At 47.4% G+C, this 25814-nt stretch overlaps 1 protein-coding gene across 1 annotated transcript in view; it reads right to left on the bottom strand.

Annotated features, from left to right (window-relative positions):
• LOC144139441 (uncharacterized) overlaps window positions 1-25814 on the bottom strand; it is a 54556-nt gene that overhangs the window by 4764 nt on the left and 23978 nt on the right. Inside the window, exons 8-11 of the mRNA XM_077671770.1 lie at window positions 22779-22850; window positions 17673-17750; window positions 3100-3159; window positions 555-610 (exon numbers count right to left, since the gene is read on the bottom strand). Of these exons, the coding sequence (XP_077527896.1) occupies window positions 584-610; window positions 3100-3159; window positions 17673-17750; window positions 22779-22850 (237 nt within the window). The 3' untranslated portion in view covers window positions 555-583. The remainder of the gene's footprint in view (window positions 1-554; window positions 611-3099; window positions 3160-17672; window positions 17751-22778; window positions 22851-25814) is intronic.

Genomic DNA, 25814 nt, shown 5'->3' with positions numbered 1-25814 from the left:
GCGGACGTATCTGACTGTGCCCAGAATTTCGAGTAATACACGACCTGTTGGCCTCATTGTTTTCTTCGAAACCAAAGGCCGCATTTCTTATTATCTGACAGAGCACGGCCTGCTGTCCACCATGCACTTTCGTACGGGGTCATCTTCACGAAGGTACTTAGCTGTATGTCTTGACAAACTACAAGCTCTAAATGGCAAGCCAGGACCAGGCAAGCATTTATGCAAGCCTCAATACTAATAAAGGCACTATTTATTCAGTGCCATTGTTCCGTTTTACTCTGCTTGTTCTTTTTCTTTAATTATTACCTTAGCCAAACGTTTTTCACCGTGAAAACATTTGTTTTTGCTAACAATCCTAATACTTCCTTAATTTTAGTTAGCAGGAGTGCTTTTCGATAGTATGCGTGCTTGTAGGTTTTCTATAGTGTTTGTAAGAATCGCTGGTATTATAGTGAAGGTATTGTATCACGAATAAATTATTAAAAACAGGAGAAAAAAACCTGTTCTAAGACAAATAAAAGTAATTTTATGGGTGCAAACATATCCGTACGTACATTTGTAATCGCCGGGTTCATCACCATGATCAATATATATTCCATCCGCGTTGGCCCTGCCATAAAGAGAGTGATTCAAACAATGATAATCGTTAGAAAGAGAAAAAAACGCATAATAATCATTGCACACCAAAGAACAAATAACCAGGACTAAGCATGAGTACACAGAGCAACAGCTCACATAAGACAACCTCACGTGATCGTGCCCCTTGACTTGCAATATATTGTAATCATGAATAACCTAGTCTGTTTATATGAAACAAATCAGTAGTCAGAGTTTGTTGTGTGACAATATTTGTTACTACAACACATGGACCGCTGAAAGAGTTGTGACGGAAGGTGAAGTAATCGATACGAGGAGTGAGATGGAGAATAAGCCCATGACCAGAGTGCTGAGAAACGACTAACTAATGTTGTGTAAACATCTTACAAATACCAATTGGATAATTGTCAAGTATATGAGCAGCAGTATGCAAATGTTAGTCCAAATTTTGAGAAAGCGGACAGGAAACAAAGGATACTAACTTCACTTAGCTAACGAATCAAGTAACAAGATACAATAATGTACAACAGTACAGTAACACATCGTGATCATTCTTCTGTACTCATAGCCACGGCGCTTTTTTTAGTACCTCCTAAAAAACCGCAACAATACCCTGCTCCCCTTGTATTGAATCTACGACACGTGCTATCTGTTCCCTTTCCTTGTGGTACATAGAGGGTATTTTGGTTAGTATGAGATCAGTGCTTGTGTTTGGTGCCGTCCGTTCACGAGCAGTATTTTTCTGAAGACGATGTACAGCTTAGCCAAGTCATCACGGGAATTCTAGAGCTATATGCAATACGCATCAGCCAGGCCCCCTACGGACGTCAGACGTTTCACACAAATTACACAGAAATTACACAAATTATAGGCATGGCCTACCCACGCAGCGTACCATGAGTGGTGCGCCGCTCACACTAGGTCAGGTCGGGCGTGCGGGCTGACATTAAGAGTTCAGCTTTCAAGCCTAAACCATGGTCACGTAGGTTCCTTCATCGAAAAAGACTCCAATAAACGTGTCTTCACGCATGCAAAAACTGGATTTATCTACGGGGTAAACTAAGTGTCTCACTCCTTATCTTATCTTTGCAGATGATTCTCTCCCATATGCCACAATTAAAATAGAATAAAACCAAGTGATCCCCAATCAGGTTTGCTGAATGTTGAAAAGTGTTCAAGATATTGGCAATTCTCAAAATTCCGTAAATGCAACGTGGCATCATTTTACTTGCCTGCATGCCTTTGGATATAATCTTTCACCCTCACAGGCACAATCCTAACATGCCTAAATGTGGACCAGTGTTTTGGTATTCATTTAATTTTCACCATACGAAGCTGCCCACACCAACTACATAAATTCCACCGCAGTAAACTCGTGGGATATTTGGATTGTGCACGTACAATAAAAAATGCCGCCTTAAAACATAAAACAACCTTCTGTACAACGTCAGTTCACACACAACAGGAGTGCGAAACCGCCGTGGGAGTACAGCATAAGTATTCTATCCCAAACTGTGCAGTTACAGTCCCTTTCTCTAATGGCTCATCATTTACTAGAGTCACAAACTTCAAACTGCACGTAGCCTTTCTCTCCTTAACCGCGGTCCAGAATGTTGTGAGGCTGTTATTTTATACGTTTTAAAACTCAGTTTCAGGTATTTGTTACGCCAAACCAAAATGTCTTGTCGAAGTACAAGAAATAAAGAATGACCGATATGAATAGATTCACACAAAGGTGTGTTCGCACCAGAAAAAATAAAATCTTCCCGATGAACAGGTACAAACGGGAATCTGGGACCTCTGCACGTCCTGTCTCCATATCTTTGCAACTGTATGATGTGTTAGTGTCTTTGTTTTTTGTGTTCTTCTCTTTTTACTTTGCTCGCAGTCAGTTCAGCCTTAGTGCTACTTTATGCAAAATAATATTTTGATGCTTTCCTGTAGCCGCTTCAATGCTTTTGTGAATATATGCATATTGTTGTGCATACGTTTGTACGGCTGTGGGGTGTCCTCTAAATGAGTTGGTTCACCCTTTATTCGGTCTTTGGGAAAATCACATTCTGGTATATATAGGTGCCTCTATTCTTTGGTGCCTCTTGTCGAAGCAATTACTGTTCCTGTTCTTGAAAAAAAAAAGCTTGTAGCCCCCCCCCCTCCCCCCCGATAATTTTAAGAAGGCATCACTTGTATCCAACGTCATTCAATGTGTCTACTACGGAGGCCGTTAAGGTAGGAAAATGCATATAACGTATACAAAACGGTTCCAGGTTCAACTTTTCTGAAACATTAGTGTTCATGCATTAAGATCTATTTAAATTGAGCTCAGCTTTTATAATTCATGCCAGTATTAATTTAGCACGCGAAAAACGTATCAGAACCTTATCAGAGTTTTGTGACCATTTGCAAGTCATGTAACTCCGCGGTAACATCATGTGATGACGGTCCCTTGCTCTTTAATTAAAACATACCTGCTGACAATTGTAACCTAAATTTATGACTCACCAGTGCACTCTTCACATCGTTGAGTCTCCTTTCAAACTCATCGGTTGCTCTGGATAACTCCTTTGGAGGGAAAACATCACAAAAAATATTTAGAAAAGCCATCGGTATGTACTCAGACAAGAAAGAGGGAAAAAACAAAACAGAAATGCTAACACGATGAACAAATACTGAAATATCATTTGAAAATTTCATATTCAACACAGGAGCCAAGAGAACGGGGAACTGGACGCGTGGGGACACCCTGCGATGCTTACCTGGTGCGCATGCTCTATCCAATGAATGGAGCCTGCGCTTTGCAGTGCGCAGACTTCAGTTGTTTTGTTAGTGTCAGCATCGGCACTTTTAATGTTGGGAGCTTACGTGCTGGGCGAAAAAATGTCCAGTCAGATATGTTGTGGTGCTGGCTGCATAAACAGCGGCGAAAACGAGCCAGGCACTTTTGAGGTTGGGTTTTCACTGATATAAACAGTTTTCCACTCAGCAAACCTATACGCTCGCCTCCGCCAGGCGCGAGTACAAATGAAAGTATTAGTATTAGTATTCATTTCGACCGGCTTCGATAACTTGCCTGAACAGTGGGTTCGCTGGATGCGGTTGCTTTGAAAAGAGAAGCGTTTAGTAAAAGTTGGAACACTGTGTGGCCGTGGAAGCTTTGTAGCAGTTCACAATTTTTTTTGTAACCACAGACTTTTTGCGTTCTGTTTCGCAGGATTGACGGCACGAGATTCCGGGCACGTAATCTGCACTTCCGCGTATTTGGTGTTCGTTTTGCTACAACCCGAATTTTTACACATGCACGCCTGTGCGAAGTAAAAGGCGCCACCGATATACAGTCAAAACTGTAAAAACTCAAGAGAGTTTGTTAAGCTCTGAAGCATTTTTTGACATGTACTTCAATACAAGCCGTATGCTACCTCGTGAAATCTGATAATCGCAAAATAGTGTAATTTATAAAGCGCTCAAAAAAACAAGTCACCGAATGAGGATTTTATATCCACATTTGAGAACAACTGTCGTTTATAAGAAAATATAATACGAATACATAAATATTTTAAACAAACTAAAGAACTCACAAAGCTTGAGCTAATCTCGCGCTTCCCGTATTTGTCTTAAAACAAACACAAATTTATATGAAGAACTGAGAATGAACTGACTAAGTTACACAGGTGTATTCTAAATCCGGGCTCTCAGTGGTTACCCGAACATAGAAAATTTACGTGTTCATTCTCGCCAAGCCAACTCAATGTTTCTGAAACGTAGAAGGGGTGTAAGAATTGTGACGCATGAATGGAAATCGTCTAAATTTTATCATCTGATTTATGCAGAGAGCTTCACTTGGACTTCGAAATTGGAGAGCGAGTGGCTTACGTGCAGTGCAAGTGACGCAAACGCTGCTTATTTAAGTGTAGGAGGCAGAAATGTCCCGCAATCTGGCATCAGCCCTAAGATGATACACTAAAGACAGGTTTTTGGCACCCTTCTATCTCCGCCCTCGTTTAAACACGCAGTAACTAGCAAACAATGAAATCTCATTACAGTCAAAAAGCGTTCAATTTGCACATGAACAAGTAACGTTCATGTGGTATTTATTCTGGAAGGGATCGTTGTAGCTGTTGTAAACATGTCTGTGTGAAATGAACCACGTTTCTACTATAGGTAATCTGGTTATGTAGCATCCTCCTTTGAGCACACCCTCAACCCTTTGTGGTAAATTTCCCCGCACCCCAAACCCCGAATTTGTATTTCATTCGTGCACGACGTCATGTCTCCATCAGCTGCGAATGCCAGCGCCGCAGCATACTTCAATTGGGTGTCCTTGGTGGCTTTTTCGACCATTATGCTGCAAGCTGTCCCTGAATGCGCCAAAATGCACACCAAACCATTATGACAGGACAAATTTATTTCGTGTGCTGCAATCGCTGCCCGAGCGAATGAATGGGATTTCAACTTGACATTTTAGCTTGGTGCATTGAGCAACGCCTATGTTTTGAGTTTGCTGTTAATGTTTGAATATTACATGTGGCATCCGTGTAAAGGTTGTCCTCTCTCTCCAGATTCACCAATCTGAAAAAGTGCGATCTGTATGTAGGATGATGTGTGGAACTACGCACAAGTACGGCACGCACACGGGTGGCGGTGTTTGCGGAAGCGATGATTTGGTGAACTGATTGGAAATGTTATAGGCAGACGACGTTGTTCGTTTAGCTACCCAGAGGTACACGCAACGTCTCGTAAATATTAGTGGCGAAGAAAGCACACATCCCGGGTTAACTTTTAGCACTGACAAATTGGGAATATTGGTTTTGGATAACATAAGCACCGACGCAGTGTCACTCTAGCATGACGAATCACCCACAGTCGAGAAATATATATATATATTTGAGAGTATAATATGCAAGGAAATACTACTAAAGAAGTCCGAAGGAGCAATTTAAGCATAAAAGAAAGCGAAACGCAGCTATTATGAAGCATAATGTTCTATGACGGTATAACAAATACGAAAAGAAGAGGAGGAGTTGAAAAAGAGTTACGGTTCCAACCCTCACATTTGTGAATGTATTACTCAGCCTAAAATAAGACGCTCTATTATGTATTCAAATGAACCAGAGAAAGCTAGGCCGTTTGGCCTAAGCAGCAAAAGGTAAAACTACAAACGAACCCATCCGGGGAGCTATGTGGTAGGCGTCGTTTGAAATCGGAGAAGCTTAGAGCAAAATTGATTTTGAGAGGGAAATTGAGACCAATGGATCAATGTAGGCAGACCGCTGACGTTTTAAGGCCCTGCTGCATAAAATCGCGGACACGCAGTTGCTAACGAAGACTAGAAGGCTAATGATTAAAAACGGGAAGATCAGTGGAGAGTCAAAGACAGCCGAGGTAACCAAAACTTAAGCGGTGTAGAATAAAAAACGTAAATGAAAAGAAACGTTAAAGGTACAATGTCGTTAGACATGTGCACGGCCGAGAAATTGGTCGCTACAAAGGAGAATTTGTACGATAATTCCAAAGGCAGTGCTTTCCTTCTAGAGGATAGAGCAGGTTGCTTGAGAATTTGAAGCTTTGTGGGGAAATATGCACGCGATGGTGGGGTATGCGTGGTCTGCGGAAAGGGAAAAGAAGCAATTTGGCGCCTAGCGTTGGAATGTGAGTACACCCATCCAACGCTATATGAAAGAAATATTCAGCTTGCCGAAGTCCTAGGATTAAAGGGTAGCAGAGAGGGAGTAAATGTGAAGGCCGTGGATGTGACTAAAAGATTTTAATGCTTTGTGGCAGAACAGCAGAGACAAGAGTATTCCCTAGGACAGATACCACCTCTGACAGACAAAATTTAGTAAGGGCCTCCTCTGCAAGCAGCCCTAGAAATAAACAGAGGGTACGACATAGATATATTAGATTATATCGTGAGATGACACATCATCACCCCTTTTCGAAAAGGAATGGCGCTAAGAATCAAATAATCATGGTGGTGCCATACAACAGGCACCCATTTTATTTCCTGCGGTCCTGTGAGAACGCATCCAATAAAAAGGCTACAGATTTAGGCCGCCTGGGATTCCTTCTATGCAACAACAATAGTTCAGTTTATTTTGAACATGTGCATCCCTCCATCACTGCAATGCTGCGCACAGGCTCAGTATTCTAATTCACGGTGTGCTGAATATTTTTAACCAAATTATACAAATGTCTGTTTTAGCGCATGAGGTGCAGGTGAGGCAAATCCGGTAGTGAACACTATACAAAAAATGGCAACACTGATTAAATTTCAGCACGTGGTTCTCGTACTTACTAACTAGAACATACAGAATTTCATTGCGGGCAGCAGATTTACGGAGAAAGAGCTTCTAACACAGGCTAAGAAAATGTTGTTTAGGGACTTGTTGGTACAATGTGTAATTCATATTTACGTACACTGGTGCTTAAACGAGTGACAGGGACAGTGGAGCAGACAAGTCATACCTTAACGCGAAACAACCGAGTAGAAACGTGTCACGTTAAACAGAAATGACAACAGTCCCCCATGTCAGTGGTACAGAAGATATGATACCGCCTTGTCCTTTGCTAACAAACTGCGCTGGTAAGTTCTCCGGCCGCCGTCAATTACTCATCAGCGGCTGATACTCAGAAGGATGTTTTCTATTTCTTAAGACGGACTGCTGCTTGCATGTCAGCCTGCACTCTTCTGGGAGTAAGTATATGCATGCGTCTTTCACACCAAGCGTATTCGTAGCACTAGGCAAAATTACACACAAAGAGGTGTGCAAGGGTGAAGTGAATCAGTGACGCATGTTAAAAAAACTCGTGCTCCGCACGATTGCAAAAAATAATTTGCCTTCCTTACTTATTATCCAACAAATTCCTGATACATTGCACTCGGTAGCCAACCACCATGAAGTGTCCCCTGAAAATGGGCTCAGCGCCATAATTATCTGTTCTTGCTTTCCTCACGTTTAACTCTTCCGGAGTTCTCGTCGGCCGTTCACGGGCAATAATGGGATTATGCTCGTGCTTCTTTATGTCTCCCTGGACACTGACCCACCGACGACCTAACCAATCCCTCTAAGCGGTTTGTTTGGTCTCACCGCCATGTCAACCGGCGTTACAATTAATAAGCTTAGAGATCATTTTCCAACATGGCCGCACCAAACAGAGTGAGAAAAGCCACATTACTAAAATTTGTACTCCCTTGTTCAGTTCCGCACTCCCCAGATCTCGTCGTTGCCAGTCATGTCGAGCGAGAGCTCCCCACAGGTGAACGATGCTGCCCCGCCGGACCGGATTTTGCGCGACGCGCCCGCACAGTCGACCCCGGTTGCCTGCAGGACCCTTTTTTCCGCGCTTCCCAACGACAATTTTAGTGAAAACTCCCTGTTTCTTCATTGAGACTCCTCAGCGCGGCCGTATGGGGTAGAAGACTTGCTTCAGCTTTGGAGAAAATAAGCAACTTCAGAATGATCGAATGCCTCGTAACCTTACAGTTCAAACATGTTTGAATGGTACCTTTTTCCTGGAAGAACGAAATGAAAATACTGGCGGCGCGGACGGGGATAACCGTTAAAGGAAGTGTTGCTGTGTCATAAACCCAAACCAACGCGAGGTCCCCGTCAAAGTCCACTGGCTTCTTCAAAATCTTCCCGACGAGCTGATCGAACGACAGATTAAGCGCTTCGGCAGAGTGCAACGAGTGGTGCGTGACGGCTGGCGAAAGCCAGGGTGGTCGCACATGAACAGAACTAGCAGGGTTTGCCACATGATCCCGTCAAGCTTAACAGCACTGGAAGGTGTGTCCAACCAGGCCACAGTTCAAGGATGCCCAAGACTCATCGCGGTGGCTGGCCGGCCGGCACTACTGCGGGCACTACCGCAGGAGCCGCAGAGCCGCAACAGCGGGCACTACCGCAGGAGCCGCAGAACGGCCTGGTGCCGAGTGTGCCGCGCCTCCGGTCACGACCAGGCCCGAATGCATAATGTCATACGCGGCCAGGACCCCCGGACGGGGCACCTTGAGTATTCATGGTGACGGTGAGCAGCGACACCGCGGACCCCGAGCTCCCATACATAAGCCGTGTCCAACCGTGGCGAGGTGTTTAAAGGTGAAGGGTAGAAGCCGCAAACGGTGGCCGTCGGAACCTTGGTCAAGCTCCGGCCGATGGGCTTCCTGCCTGTCTACCAGACAGGGAGCTCCGGGACCTCTTTTACTACCAGGTAAGGTCAAAGGAGAAAGAACCCCCGTCTCCCTGCTTTTATACTATGCTATATGGCATTTTCAAAACCCCCCTCCAAACGTTATCGGCCTCCGAAAAGGGGCCGCACCGAAGTTTCATTTCCACCTCTTTCAACAACTGTCTTCCCAACAACCGTAAACAACTATTCCTGTTTTCTTGTAATTGAGTCAACTGACACAGAAAGATCTGTCGCTTCATTGTCTGTCTTCTTGGTATCGAAGTTCCTGACAAGTATAACTGGTGAGGCGTACAAAGCCAAGAAACAAAGAACTGGGCAATTGCTGGTCGAAGTCACAAAGGAGCAGCAGGCAGAAAAACTCTTGAGCCAGACCCGAATCGGTGGTCTTGACATCAGGGTCACGCCCCACCGCAGCTTAAACAGCTCCCATGGCGTGATCTCCAATCCCGATCTACTGAACGAACCTGAAGCCGACCTGCTGGAGGGCCTTCGAAGTCAGGGCGTAACCGGGTTGAGGCGCATAAACATACGTAGAGAGGGCAAACAAATACCTACAAAGCATCTTATCTTAACGTTTGACAGGTCGAGCCTTCCAGAATACATCAATGCAGGTTTTGTTCGATGTCCGGTCCGGCCTTACATCCCTAACCCGCGGCGCTGTTTTAAGTGCCAACGGTTTGGGCATGGCACCAACTCTTGCCGCGGCCGCCTCACCTGTGCAAAATGCGGCCAACATGACCACCTGTCCGCAAACTGCAGCACCCAGAGTTTCACCTGTGCCAACTGCCAGGGGCTCCACGCAGCGTGGTCCCGCACTTGTGAGAAATTTAAGGAGGAAACACGAATCATAAATGTAAAAGTCACTGAGAACATCACCTTTCCAGAGGCGGGAAAAAGGTTCGCCTCTTTCCCTCTGGGGAGGTACGCCGACGCAGCTCGCCGGGGGGCGGAGCGGCGTCTGGTTTTGACGGGAACCCAGTACCGTGAGTCGGACCTGGTCCCCCCCCCACCCCCCCTGGGTTGCCTCAGGCAGCCCAACCCGCCACCACGCCGCTTGCTGAGGCAGCAGCGGTTGTGGTGCCAACCTCTTCCGCCGGGACCTGTGCCGCTCCCGTCCCTGCCTCCCCGTCCTCCAGTGCGTTGGAGGGTGCCGAGGGGATGGACACCACGGGCCCCGCTCCGGCTCCCACCGCCACCGCACCACCCGTGCCACTTCTGGTGCCCCCGACACCCGCGGCGGTGGGGGCTCAAACGAAGGGCCCCCGAAGAGGGGCAAAGTCCGGGGGGCCCGGTTCGACGGGCACACACAGGACATCGGACGACGAGATGGACGTCATGCCGTTCTTGCCTGCAACGCAGCGCAAGGAGCGGCCTCCGACGTCCAAGCCTACAGAAAGGCCCAAAAAGCCGAATCCAAGAGTCACAGCCCCGAAAGACGACACATAAACATACACACTCCAGTAGCTCTCACTATAAATAATGGGAAGAGAAAACATAATACAATGGAACTGTAGAGGCCTTCTTAAAAACCTTGACGATGTGTACGAGATACTGCACTACAATCAGCCAAGTGTCCTATGCCTACACGAAACACATTTAAATTCCAAACATACAATTTTTTTGAATAGTTACCTGGTATTTAGGAAGGACAGGGATGGTGGTGGTACATCTTCCCGGGGTGTGGCCATCATTGCCCGAAAGTCCTTGGCGTGTCACACTATCTATTTACAGACCGTCCTTGAGGCTGTTGCTATTCGTACCATAATTTTCAATGGGCTAATAACACTATCCTCCGTTTACATACCTCCTGATTTCCAGCTCTCGAGTTCGGATTTTGAGGGCCTTGTAGATCCGCTACCCGCACCTTTCATTGCCTAAGGCAACCTCAACGCACATAACTCTCTTTGCTGCTCTGCCCGCTCGGATGCCCGCGGTCGCCTTGTCGAAAAATATCTAACATCTTCGGGAGCATGCCGATTCAATAAAAACAAGCCTACATACCATAATATAGGACACAACACTTATTCACACCTCGACTTGGCTATTGGCGCTGCAGTACTCTTTCCATCGCTTGAATGGGATGTTGGCACTAACCCATACGGTAGTGACCACTTCCCAAACACATTAACATACATAAGTAAAGGCCCGAACAGTCCAACTTCCCATAACAGGTTCAATGAAGCTAGAGAGAACTGGAGTACATTTACAGAAACATCCAAACTACACCACACATCCAGAACACACATATAAATTGAAGAAGCCGCCCAACTCCTCACGGCGGACATCCTCGCCGCCGCCGAAAGTTTCATTCCCCAGGGCTCTGGTGCTCCGCCCAACCCAAGGAGGCCCTGGAGGAATGAGGACTGTAGGCGTGCGCGAAAGGCCCAGAACAAGGCGTGGGGTATCCTTCGCCGGTACCCCACATCAGATAATCTCATTTCTGTTAAACGGGTTAAGGCTTTTGGGAGGCGAGTTTGCCGTGAGGCGAAAAGGGAGAGTTGGCGCACCTTCCTCATTTCCATCAATTCATACACAGACACACACAAAGTCTGGACACGTATACGAAAACTAAAAGGACAACAGACACACAGCCTGCCCTGGGTTAGTACAACAGGGGACACACTGGAAGACCAGGCTAACACACTTGCACAACACTTTGAACACGTGTCCAGTTCAGCACACTACACAAACACTTTAATGAAACACAAAACATCTGCAGAAAAAAAGGTTTTACATGACAAAGACAAATCAAAAACTTCTTACAACTCTGAATTCACTCTGTATGAGTTGAGGGCTGCCCTGAGCACGTGCAAACCTTCAGCTCCAGGCGCAGATAAGATTACATGACCATGATACAGCACCTACACCCAGACACTCTTGAAACACTCTTACACCTATACAATAAAATATGGCTTTCGGGGCACATTCCACGCTCTTTGAGGGAGGCCATAGTAGTGGCCTTCCTAAAGGAAGGGAAGGACCCCTCCTCTCCCGCCAGTTATCGTCCCATTGCCCTTACAAGCTGCCTGTGTAAGCTCTTCGAGAAGATGATAACCAGTAGACTCGTGCACTTCTTAGAGTACAACGGGCGGGGCATCTACCGGGCGGGGCGGGGCGGGGCGATCTACCAACGATGAACTCGTTGCATTAGAGTCTTATATCAAAGATGCTTTCCTCCACAAGCAGTACTGTATGACGGTCTTCTTTGATCTTGAAAAGGCGTACGACACTGCTTGGCAGTACGGCATCCTCAGCGATTTGAGGTACTTTGGTATGTCGGGTAACATGTTGAACACGCTTGCCAGTTACCTGCCTGAAAGAACGTTTCGCGTGCGAGTCGGAACTGCACTCTCTAGGGTTCATGTGCTGGAAAATGGTGTGCCGCAAGGTGGAGTTTTGAGTTGCACTTTGTTTATCGTAAAAATGAATTCTCTTCAGAAGGCACTGACACCATCAATTTCCTGCTCCATCTAGGTAGACGACGTACAATTATCTTTTAAGTCTTGTAACCTGTCTATCTGCGAGCGCCAAGTGCAGCTTCGTGTTAACAAGCTCGCTGGCCTGGCTGATAGCATCGAGCGCGCGGGTGGCCCCAGCTGAAGAAATTTATGAACACGGACGACATGGCGGCCATGATGAACACTACGTATCTAGAGGAAACCACTTCAGCTGAAAGGTAATCTAACCCAGCAAGCCCGCCCGGACCTCTTTCTCCTTCACCACCACCTCCCACAGTAGAGGACAGAACAGCAAAGACAAGGTGGAGCAGCCAGCCCGTGAATAGCTACTGGAACAACCGCTGCAAGACTCCTCTCCAAACGTGGACCCGAAGGCACAGCTAACAACCCCTCTCTCGGAGAGTCCCGCAACAAAGGTCCTCCCGCAAGCCTCCAAAGAGCCTGAAAGGGCCATCGAGACGAGCCAGAAGGCCCGCGGCTGGGCAGCGATCAACGTTGGACAAGGAAAAAAGCTGGCCAAAGAACACCGATGGGCCCAGCTCAACGCAGCCGAAGTGAGCGCCTTCCTCACAATGAGCCTCTCCCAACGAAGACTAGCCAAAACAAAAAAGTACACCGCTCATTTGGCAATGCTAGCGCAGAGGAATCAAAAGCGAACTCGGAGACCTTCACCTCCACATCGACAACCTCGGCCCAAAACCTTCCTTCTTTGCCCGTGAGGAAATTAACGACATACCCCGGTTGTCTGGATAGATTAGTACACAGACCCCACGGAAAAGAATACAGCGCTCTTAGTCCGCAGCAATACTGCTGAGACACAACACGTCCCTCCCCAACGCGGTTTTTAACACGTCGTCATCGAAATCCACAAGCTACGTATAGGCAACGAGCAAAACATTTCTGTCTTCGATGCCTACTGCCGCACATCAAAAAGGATCCCGATTTCGAGAACACCTTCTATGACAGCCTACAAGCGACGATGATGAGGCCGTTACAATTCTTAGGAGATTTTAACGCACCCCTTACACCATGGGATACCGCTACCAATCAAAGAGAGGCAAAAAATTCAAACAATAAAACATTGTGGTGCTGAGGACCCAGGTTCCTTTCCCGGCAATGGCCACCGCATTTTTGATGCAGGCGAAAAGCAAAAACGTCCGTGTGTACACAATTTGGGCGCACGTGAAATATCCCCAGGTGGTAAAAAATAATCCTGAGCCCTCCACTACGGCGCACCTCATCGCCGGCGTTGTGTCGGTGCGTTAAACACTACAATGAATCAAACAAATCAAAATTTACACCATCTTCCCGCGAGGCGAACCATGGGTAGATGCGACGCATCGTGGGGTTTCCGTTGCGTTTCCGTTAGGTTGTTTCCATGTAGCGTGTCAATTTGTTGTTGTTTCCATTATATTACGTACGGTTGCGCCGACCATCGCGATAGCAGGCCTGTTAGTCTCCATTGAAATTATCGGTGGTCAGCGGATGTCATCGGAGCGGCGGAACGACTGAGCGGAGCGGCGCAGTTACCGCGTTTATTTGTACTGCGCGTTAACGGTGAGGGGAATGAGAGAGAGCAGAGCATGCGCATGTGTTAGATGTTTAGCCGAGCGTTAACGCGCGCTGACTCACAGCTGGCATGGCGACGGGAGCGAGCCCGAACACGCAGATGGCGCTGCGGTGATAGCGGCGTTAGCGCGCAGCAGGCACGGCGAGGAGAATGGGGGAAGGATGCGGAATACGGACTACGGAAGACGCCGGAGGGACACGGCGAGTTAAAGAGATGCGTCGCATCTAATAAAACACGGCAAGCAATCATCAATGAACCAGGCAGCCCCACCCGCACGGGCACAAGCACGTCCAGGGACACCAGCCCGCACTTCCTGCTAAAAGGACACCTGGACGTGACATGGCAGAACATCGCCACAAACCTCGGTTGTGATCTCGACATCATCAGCCTAATAAGTGGGCAAAACTTCACAGAACAGGTGGAACAAGCCTTAATAACAGACTGGGGCGGCTCTACGGACAACGAGACTCCCGATCGAACGTCTGAAACGCCGCCGCGGAATTATCAAGACTGTGCCAAGGAGAACCTCGAGTTGGTCGACAAATATACCCAAAAGATAGCCACCCCTGTCCAAACCCGGTACGTTAACACTAAAAGCGTGCTTATATGGGGCGCGCGACACGCTGTGACTAACGATGGAAGAGACAAAGACACCATAATAAGTTCCGCATACGCATCCACAACCTCATCATACATTAAAACGGATAAGTGGGCTAGTTGGTACCTGTCTATCTTGAAGGTGGAAGCGCTCACACAACAGGGACAAAAGTAGAAAAAACAATCGAAAGTAGCTTCATGTCGTCTCTGTTTTTTCTACTTTAGTACCTGTTGTTTGAGTGATTTCAACTTCACGTTGCTCAACATACAGGCAATAGGATACGCGTCCTAACTCTTCAGGGAGAACCGGATGAAGCTCTGCAACGGCCTACGAGGAACCCTATCAACCATAAAAACACGAAAGCACCTGCGGCGTATCATACATGGTCTATCCACTACATGGCAAAATCGTAACCAACCGCAACTTCATGCGCACGCTAAACAACTACACGGGGGCCAGTTGCCAACTAATCCATGACCACAAAAACAAGAATCTACAAACAGAAAAGAGCCCCACGCCTCTACTCGACTACGAGGAAACGACTAGCCAAGGCCTTGAAGTCCCGTTTGCAGGCCAAAAACTCATTGCGGCAATTGACGAATCCAACCAAGGCAGCACACCTGGCAGAGACACCATCACCTACCGGTTACTGAACAACCTCAACGATAAGAGCCGTCTAGACCTCTAAGACCATATCAACAATGCCTGGGAACAAGGATTACTACCCAAAGAGTTGAAATAAGGCGAGGTTCGGTTAATACCCAAACCGGGAAAAACACCACACACGGACAACATGCAAACTATATCACTCACCATCTTCGGGGAAAACGTCGTAGAAGGAATGGTTATCAGACGCCTTCAACGACACCTGGACGACACTAGACTGATGCCGATAACCATGTACGGTTTCAGCGAAGGTCTCAGCACCCATAATGTCCTCGTACAAATTCATGAGCTGGTAATCAAGAAAGCAGAAAACCAAATGCCAAGAGCCATGCTGGCACTCAATCTAGAAGGGGCTTTTGACAACGTCACTCATGCGAGCACACTTCGCAACCTCAACAATAGGGGATGCGGCGAGAAAATCTTCAAATACACCAACGACCTTCTCAGCAATCGAACAACAATGATCAAGATCGGAGAAGAAACGTCCAAGCCGATCGAGCTGGGCGACAGGAACACCCCGCGACGGTCCGTCCTTTCACCTATGCTCTTTAGCCAGGCCCTCCTCACACCTCCGGCCATCCTCGACACTATAGAAGGAATAGACCACGCTGTGTACGCAGATGACATAATCATATGGACCTACAGGGTGGGATCCGACGAATGAATGAAAGAGCCCTCCAACACGCAGGCAACATGGTCCAAGAATACGCCCAATCATGCAGCCCCAGCTGCTCTCCCTACAAATCTGAACTCCTCTTTAAAACCCCGAGAAGAAGAGAGAGCCAAAGACCTTTTGTAACCCTCACCGTCGACAGCACTGACATAAAACCTGCAAATCAAGTGCGTATCCTAGGCATACGCATCGAAGAAAACGGTGAGGCAGGAGCCGCGATCACTTAATTGAAAACGACATCGGTTCAAATTATCCACATGATTCGGCGAGTAACCAATCGCCGAAGACAACTCAAGGAGAATGACGTACTTCGGCTGGTGCAAGTCTGTGTAATATCCCGAATAGTATACTGAGCCCCTTACCTCCAGCTCCTTATTGCATTGACCAACTCCTTGCAATAATAAAAAAGCTACCAAACTGGCCCTGGGCATCCGCGTCTCTTCCTCCAACGAAACCCTCCTGGGCATGGCCAAGCCCAACACCGCCCGTGAACCGAGGCTCATCTCTCCAGCCAATGAATCAGACTCGTCCAGACCGCAGCGGGACGAGCCGTTCAAGCAAAAGTAGGATGGCAGGTAGCTCACTACCAAGACAAATGACGCATACCCACTATCTGGGGCACCATCATCGAAGGTAAACAATTCCCCCAAAATGTGAACCCCGATCGCATCAAAAGTCGCCGAATATCCAGAGTGAACGCCCTGGTCTATCTCCTGGACAAAAGAACGGAATCGTCTACACAGATGCCTCACTGCCGATGGGATCTACATCGACAACGATAGCCGTTACTGCAATTGACAAGCCCGTCTGCTGCGCATCCCTCATGGCACCCTCCTACGAAGAGGCCGAGGAGGGGGCCAAAGCGATAGCCCTAGCTAACCCAGTACCAACACCATCCTCATGGACTTCCACAGAGCATACAGCAACTACAGGAAATGGTGTGTGTCTGTCACATCGACCCACAATCGCTACAAGACAGACCCTCCCTATCCCACAACCGAGCTCATATTGGTCCCAGCGCACTCCGAAGCAGAGGGCAACGAATTGGCCCATCAATATGCCCGCGACGCTGCCCTACGGGCACAGGAGACTGCTCAACCACCCTTAAGTAGCTACCGCGAAATACACATTCACTACAGGAAGGGTAGGGCACGTTTCCCCACCTTTTTCAGTGCCTCACTTGACAAGAACAATACACCTATCGGCAAATTCAAGGCAGGCCCTTTCCACACCCTCTACCTCAAAATTAAACTTACCCCACACGATCTGACAATAAATGCCCTTTCTGCGAACGACTCGGCATGCTCCACTACGTAATTGGAGAGTGCGACTTCTCCCACACCGTCCCCACCTCTCCCCCCGAGCAGCAACGCCTTACTTCAGTGATGGAAGACTTTGCTGCTCAGCCCCGCCCGGGGGGACCATACCGTACTGTATGACCACGGACCTGGAGGCCCTAATAGCGGATGGAGCCCGTGAAGAAGGCCCCACTCCATGTGGCCCCTAACGGCGCCAGCATTTTAGCTCAATAAACTCCATTCGCTCTCTCTCTAGCGACGAGGTTGTGAGCATAAATTAATCTTCCAATTCGGCATCTTTTACGTTTCACTGTACGCTCTGCCAACAAGGTACAGACGCCCAATCGAATATTTGCCGACACCATAAACTGAAAACCAATGCAATCCACTCTAACGGCACTTAAACGTGCTAAGAGCAAAGCAGTCAGCTTTTTCTTAATGGCCCATTATTGTAACAGGAAAAACAAGAGAGAATAGTAACTAGGAACTGCGTAACAAAGTATCGCCCGAAAATTGCTTTCCAGAGCCGTAAAGCTTTATTTACCTCAAGTGAACCAGAAAAATTAGAGATGACCTAGAGTTAGGCTGTGCAAGCTCAAATCACCAAAGTAAATTTCACACTTACGTCCTCCAGTGCTTTAATACGTGCGTGGAATTCGGTATGGTTACTAAGGGCTTTATTTGTCTTGTTTTCCAATTGCGTCTGGAAACGAGAAAAGAAGTGTGGGCATAAAAGTCAAGAAAAACTTTTTCCGAAATGCGCCAAATCTGCAAACCCAAACTAAGTCAGGTAATACCGTCGCGACAAGAAAAATTCGGCAATTTTCCCCTAGCAAAGAGGCTGCAACGAAGTAGGTCAGATAACGCGCGACAAAAATATACACAGATACCATTTTTATATAGTAAAAGAGCCAGGCCCTGCTGTGTCGTGACTCAAAATTAGCCAAGTCCATTGATCCAATAAAAGCTTCTTTTTAGCGTGACTGTTCGAACAGTTTTGTGAGTGTTTTCACCAGTTTTGTATGTGCTTTTCGGAGCTGGCTTATTGGAGATTCCCACGGCACGTGAGTTATCGGTGAAATACATGTCCTCTAACGTACTCGAATGAATGAATGAAACAAATCTTTATTAAAAACAACAGGTGCAGTTGTTAGGGCACCCGCCCGGTGGAGGCGATCCCTAGTCCGGGATCCCCTGGCTGCGGCTGGCTGCGCGGGCCTTTTGCACCAGGTCAAGCTGGAACGTAGGGTCCTTGCTGGTCAACCGCGCCGTCCACTGTTGTATAGAGGGGTTGGGGATTGGGTGCAGGTCCGCTGTCTTTTGGCACTCCCACACCTAATGGTATAGGGTACCGGGCGCTGGGCAGTAGTGGCAGGTGGCTGGATAGTCTGTCGGATAAATGGCATGAAGAAGGGTACGGTGTGGATACGTGTTAGTTTGAAGCCGCCTGAACGTTGTTCCTTTATCCCTTGTGAGTTGGTGGTGTGGAATGGGGAAAATTTGCCGTTTGTGTCGGTAGTCTGCCAAGATATCTGTGTAGCGCAAGAGAGGTTGCGGATTAGTTGAAAGAGGTGGTGACTGCCCCGTAAGAAAAACGGCCCGGTGTATGTAATCGCGAGCAGCGGCACGAGAAAGCGACCGAAAGAAGTGAAGGAAATGAAGCAGAGATATGATACAATCATGTCATCCTGTGTTCCGCCCTACGGTGCAAATATGGTTATTATGGTTTTTCTCTACTCCCATGTTTGCCCTTTTAGTAATTAATAAAAGAGCCGCCGCTTACAAGCTCTCGCCACCCTTTCTCGGTACGGTCTCTGTTCAGACGGAGTCTCTGCCTGAAAGTCGCAGTGTCCTCGGCCCTTTAGACGGTGGTGAGGAATCCATGGGTCCTGTGAGGTCTTCAGTTAGTTTGACGACTGCTCTACGGACGTCTTGGTGAGAGCTAAGCATCGGGGACTGCCATTGCTCCTTGGTGTCTTGTAATGCGTTGATCGGATTTGGGTTTTTCTGGTTTACCGGAATTTATAAAAACCTTGTGTGGGAGTGTTGCGGCTGCTGTGCCACACCACTTGCACGGAACTTTGCATGTATACGGGAAGTTTCGTGGGCACAGTGCGGGGTGTGGGAAGGTGATAGATTGTACCCTGCGTCCCGCGACCTTTTGCTAAGTGTACGTTAAGACTGCCTTCTGTTAAAGGAGCCATGAAGACAAAATACAAGTTGGGTTTATTAGAAAGACTGCTTAGTCCCGATAACAGTGATGCCAATGCCATCGCAATCTTCGAACACCCGCCGCGGTGGCTCAGTGGCTAAGGCGTTGCGCTGCTGAGCACAAGATCGCGGGTTCGATTCCCGGCCGCAGCGGCCGCTTTTCTGATGGAGGCGAAAAGCAAAAACGCGCGTGTGTACGAGATTTCGGCGCACGATGAAGATCCCCAGGTGGTCAAAATTAATCCGGAGCCCTCCACTACGGCGCGCCTCATCGCCTGCGTTGCGTCGGCGCGTTATGCCCTACAATCAATCAATCAGCAATCTTCGAACAAATAACGGCGATATTAAAGAAAACGTGTGAAGCAGTCGCGACCCCCTAGACAATTTACCGCAACTTTTCTATGACGTCACGGAACCTTGTTTGTGCGATTGGCGGCCGCCTAACTGACCTGTCGCGACGACACATGACTGGACGTCTGTAATGGGGCCTCTAGCTCCATTTGACCGCATCACTTGAATTCTAACGTGCAGTTAACGCACTGAAAATTATATTTTATTGTTGGCCCGTATGACGTCATTCTTGCTCATAACACGTCACTGAGGCGCAAAATTTGAAATTTTTAAATACTTCTGGCTTTTTTTTTTGTTAAAGGGACACTGAAGTGATTTTGTCAAGCTCTCGTTTTTGCTTGCATTGCGTAGACTGGCTCAAATTAGCACACTTTTAATCGTTTATTCGGTTGACAAATCGGTAATTATTTTACACAGCGCGAAAGAACAAAAACTACTATGCGTGGTTTGCGGCGGCCGCACCAACTAAAGCTGTGACGTTGGGAGGAGGGAGCACCGTGATTGCACGATGCCCAAGGTTAGCAATCAAACAAGTTTCGGTTTCGGTTCTGTAAAACACAACCGATGGCGTTGTTGGATGGGCATTCTCAATATCTCAGTAATCATCGTACCGCGCTTCTGCCATGTTGCCGGCTGTAAAATGCGTAAGATAAGCCTCCCAGGACGGCTTGGAATCGTAGCATTCACTAGCCGAGGCCTACGCAGTGCATGAACGCCCTCCGCGTCCCCGCAAACGCTCAACTGCCATGTGCTTTTCCCCCATATTTGGAGCTTGCCACACTCATGCCTGTATCGTAAAAAGCGTGTTCGCACCAGGCCAAGGGTCTGTTGATTCTGGCCTGTGCCCACTGCCCGCAAGCAGTCGGTGCTTATGGCAATAGCACGCCAACGACAACTCGCTAGCGCGCCACTGCCAGCCTGCGCGCGTTCTGTGAACTAGTTCGTGGAGCAATGAACGTTGCGGCCCAAAAAAAAGGTGAACTCAGTATAGAAAACATCGGCGGAAAACGAAGAAGTTCACTTATAAAAAAAAAGCACGTACCCGCGGGGATTGGAACTCGCGACTTGCAAAACGCTTGAGATGACAGACCTAGCGCTCCAGACCACTCGGCTACGGAGCGGGCTGCGCTGACCTTGGTAAGGTAAGGTATATATTGTACAACCAGTTTACACTTTTATTTAGTTTTGGCATTTCAAGCAGCTTAGGTGACTATTTGTTGTTTTGCGCTCGTGCAGTAAGCATCCCCCAAGTTTCCACAATATATCACGTCTAGCAATTGCATTTCTTAGACGGAAAAGCGTTCGCAGATGCGTAGTCGTGCTGCTGACCGCTGTGTTTGTTCGCCCAGCGCAAAAAAGTGCTTCCCGCAACCTAGTTTTACGCTGTACGGAAAAAATATCAGTTGATTTTATTTCCTTAGTACCTATATTGACATCGCTGACTCTTCTCCCGCCTTCAAGAGGCCTTATATTTTCCTACTGGCGTAGCAGTCAGCGAAGCGTCGCATGTGCGCTTGTGCAGCGCTTGTGTGAAGCGACCTTGACTTGGAGCTAGATACAGTGTACAAACCAAACAAGTAAAGAAAGACACATTCTTCCATTCACAAACGTGTCCTGGCTTCGTTTGCGACGACCCGTCGGTGGCCGGCGGACGAAACGCTGGGCCGACTGACTCTGTCTGAAGGCCGGGGAGCCGTGCAGTAGCGCAGCCAATTGCGAGCTCGGCTCCTCCCGACGTCACACGAAAACGCCACAGAAAATGGGCGAGCGTAAAGAGAGGAGGACAGCATTTTCGAATTCATTTTTCTACTAAATAAAATCGCGTAAACGCCCCCAGAGTGGTCGAAACATGGCCTGGGGACTCCGGACTACAATTTGCGCTAGTAATCCCGCAATGTTTACATATCACTTCAGTGTCCCTTTAAAAAGCATCTTTTGTGGCTGTAATGGAGCTGAGTGAGATACTGAATCCTAGTTCTTTCAAATTAAATGAAGTTGTATTTTATCTTCATGGCTTCTTTAGGTGCACAATGCGGCTGAAAGTTTGCGTCCGCCCAATCTCTAATGCTTGATAATTTATCACTATGTAGCCAGCCTGTCCCTACCCCGTCAATGACGGCACTTAATATTCGAAGTCAGCCTGGTAGCTGAATCTTCAAGCTGCTTCGCGTGCCATCTCGTTTCACGGGATAGATGAATGCGATGGTGTCTATATCCAACAAAGGTTGGTTTTCTTGAACAATCTTGGCTTGGCTGCTGTTTTAAATATACACCGTTGCGATCCGCACAATTTTATAGTGTGGTCTCGAAGTCGGAGATAATGGTCATGGCGGTCGTGCCCGCAACGGGCAGAGTGATGACTACCTATTCCGTACTTTCGAGATTAGCCTCCGACAGAGTGTGATGCGACCACATTACCTTCCTGGTTTACCACCACAGCTACTGCCACTCGTCCTGTGGGGTATTCCGCCGCAACAGCGTAGCAGACTTCTGAGTTGAAACGGTGCTGCTTTTGAAGGGGCAGGGCCAGGGCCAGCCGTCACTCTTGATGGTGCTCCGCATGCATATTTTCTGTAGAGGGACCTTGCTCAGGTGGTCTCGAAACTCGTCGCACCGCGAAATTTGAGGAAGAAATTATTAGCCTTCTTGTGAAGCTTTTTGAGAATTGATGTCGAGACAACAAAGAACGTGCTATTTTCGTAAGTGCCTTCAGGGGTGCCCAACCTAGCGATCTTGTGCAAGAATTCAAAGAGAGCCACTTATGCTGCCAAGACTTCCCTGCTGCTCTTGTAAAGTTCTAATGCTACTGAAGCACTGTTGCATGTATTTAATGGCTTTTTACAGCAAACCACTTTCGCACCATTCTTGAAAGTCAATGTCTATAATGTGTTTGTAAGAATGCGGCATCAAATAAAGTGTTTCAATTGAATACGAGTCAAATGCAAAGTAGTCATCTTAATATTTCTCAAATCCGCCACAAAAGTTTCTAATACTTGTTTCAGTAAATTTGTTCTGTGGGTACCTGGTAAAACCTATATAAAAATTTTGACAGGGTTATATTCAGATCAGGTAAGAAATATTCGCTTTTTTTCTCAAGTGATATACAGGTTCAATGGACTCAATTCGTAAAAAAACTCTTTACACGTGATTGTACCTCTAGGAAACTCACCGTTAAGGCCTTCACGTCGTCTATGCTGTTCTTGTACTTGTCCTCTTGCTCTACCAAGCTTTTCTGAAGCATCTGAAACATCAAACTACATTCTTAGAAGAAGAAAATAGAACAACGGTTAAACAGAAAGCAAGTGGAATCAGAAAGCCAGTGTACTACCTTTACACTTGAACTGTATTGATACATTCCATGTAGCGCGACAACTGCAACATAGTTGCTCCATAATTGCTAACAGTAATGTGGTATTCCCCTCTTAGACCACTGCCTTCAACCTGATACAACACTTTTTAACAGCATATGGCAGGAACAAGCCTATGTTCAAGCACACGACCATTAAACATCTGGGGTACGGATGTTGTATATATGTTAGCAAGCTCATGTTTACGACAGTGCATCGTAATACCACCTGTAATAAAAAAAGCTATAGTAAATGGAGTCTCTCACCCTGCAGTGACAATCTGATGTTTTATTATTCAAACACGACAGCATATGCAACGAATACAAAATAAAGTTTCCTCCAGCCTAGATGTTTCAATTTCGGTTTTGTTGGCCGACGATATTGGCACGGACAATGCTGGCAACTCGACCGGTAGGAGGTGAAAATATTGTGGTCGACCCTTCTTTCATACGAATAGGCAAAACACATAAGCGCAATTTGCCTTCACAGGAGCATTTTAATGTTTATTGTTCGTCTATATGAATTTCCCATATCGCCATTTATATTTCGTCGGTATGGCACCATTAGACGCATCAACATTAGACACTAGATAACACGCGCAGGAGCATTGAGAAAATCCTATTGCAACCCCAGGCGCTTCCAAACCGTGCGAACGAATCCGAAAGGGTCGTCAGCAAACCGTTCCATGAAGTCATAAGCTGCCACAGCGAAATGAGCATGATTTGCGGGTCACCAGCAGTCTTTTTGGATTGCTGCCGAGCGACGTCTTGCTGGCTGATCGCTTTGGCAAAAGTGCGACCACATTTGTCATGCAACGTGACGTGTACGCCAGACGCTTGCGTTGCGATGAGCTCAGTTTGTGGAACGCTGGGGCAGCGGTGTTCCACAAGCTGAGCGACGTTTCACATAGGCGGCAGACGGATGAAAACCGCAGCTTCCGCTGCTATACGCTGTGCTATGGAGGCGCCAACTATCTGCTCTCATTAGCGTCATGACGCAATAGTTCGCTTCACGTGTCCTAGACGGCAGCACCATTTGAATAGGGAAGTTAGAGGGAAGGACATCAGGCGCTTTCGTACAGCTATCGGGGCAGGACGTCATGGGTGGTTGGCAAAGCGTTTCACACCACCCGTTGTGGCAAGACTGATCATGGGCCCGACTTCTAGCACCACCACACTAGTGAAACTTTTTCTGGTGATGTCAATTTCGTGATGGATATAACGTGAGCTAGGTTTGTGTCCCCCAGCATTCAACATTTCCGTGTTAAAAAGCTTTAATTGACGCTATCAGCCGAAGAAGGGACAATGGCTGGTGAGCTCGCCGATCACAGTACCTCAAAGTCGTCCTCTTTCATCTCAGCAGTTACGGCATGACGAAGCTGAGAAGTATGGAACCTGGCTTGATTAGAATCGGCGAAGACTTGCGGCATTTCGGGCATTCAAGATGACAATACAATAGACGTACAGTAATGGTGGCGTTACTGCCGCCCTTAAGAGACATCGACTTGAGGTCATGGCGATCGTGAATGACAGATCTGATGTTCTGTAGATGGTAGCTGCCCTGCTATCATTTGTAATTGGTTCTATGCTTGATAACGTGCACTATTTCTTATTTAGGTGTTCGGGACAAAAACTGCACTACATGAGAAGTAATTTCATAGTGATGACAATGATAATAACAACTATTTTCTCAAAACTTGGCGAAAGGAGATTTTATAGTAAAGATATCTGGGGCGGCTAACTTACTTTTTAGGGGACTGAGTTAGGCTTCAGGAGTTTCTCGCTCAGACCCCAGCCGCGAATTGGAGTCCACGCCCCAGCGACCAGTATCAACACGCTGTTGTTTAAAGCCTCTTGCCGATCTTCTTTCCCTAGCTGTGAGGTGAGGTGCGCATAAAGCAGCATCGCATCTAGCGTCCTACTAATAGTAACGTCGTGCGCCAGGTGGGAGGGAGAGAACCCCGTTGTCTCTTGGATGGCTGTGCTTTAAGCAAACATCACACAGGGCAGCACTTCATCCCACGTTCGGCGCTCTATGTCGGCTTACATGGCGATCATATGAGTGATGGTCCCATTGAGGTGCTTAGCCAGTTCATTGGAATATGGTGCCAGCGCCCCGAAACTGCTGCCTCTACTGGAGACAATGCATGAGTAGGAACCCGACGAAGAGGGGCAGCCCGACAGGACGACTAGGCTGCGTCCCAGCTGCCGGACTCAGTAAAGATGTTTGCTTTCTCTCTCTCTGGGTGGTAGGCTGCTGTCTGGTGGTCGGATATGTCACTCAAGCGTGGGGTATCCTGGCCAAATTGGTTCATTGAATAATTGGTGGATGGAAGGACGGACGGACAAACGGACGGATAGATGGATGGACAGATGGATGGATGGATGGATGGATGGATGGATGGATGGATGGATGGATGGATGGATGGATGGATGGATGGATGGATGGATGGATGGATGGATGGATGGATGGATGGATGGATGGATGGATGGATGGATGGATGGATGGATGGATGGATGGATGGATGGATGGATGGATGGATGGATGGATGGATGGATGGACAGGCGGGCAGACAAGCAGGTCGGTCAGTAGGTCGGTAGTTCCTTTTTTATTTCCCCCTGTATAGTAGAAAACATAACGCTAAAGTCCCGTAAGACAAAAATCTGCCATGGGTAACGTCACCACACCTTAGAGCGAACGTAAGGCAACTGCAGTGATGTAGCACTCAGTGACGGAACGACTAGAATAATTCAAACGTTTTACACAGTATTAATGGTAATATCACCCTTGCACATTATTGTAATGAAGGTTGTATTTTAAAGAAAACCTATACAAAGCGAAAACTGGCCGACCGAAGA

The sequence above is a fragment of the Haemaphysalis longicornis genome, unplaced genomic scaffold (assembly GCF_048455015.1).
Source record: "Haemaphysalis longicornis isolate Haplotype H1 unplaced genomic scaffold, Haemaphysalis longicornis Haplotype H1 scaffold_5, whole genome shotgun sequence".
Lineage (NCBI taxonomy): Eukaryota > Metazoa > Arthropoda > Arachnida > Ixodida > Ixodidae > Haemaphysalis > Haemaphysalis longicornis.
The sequence above is the reverse complement of the archived record's forward strand: the minus strand, read 5'-3'. Positions and strand labels throughout refer to the sequence as shown.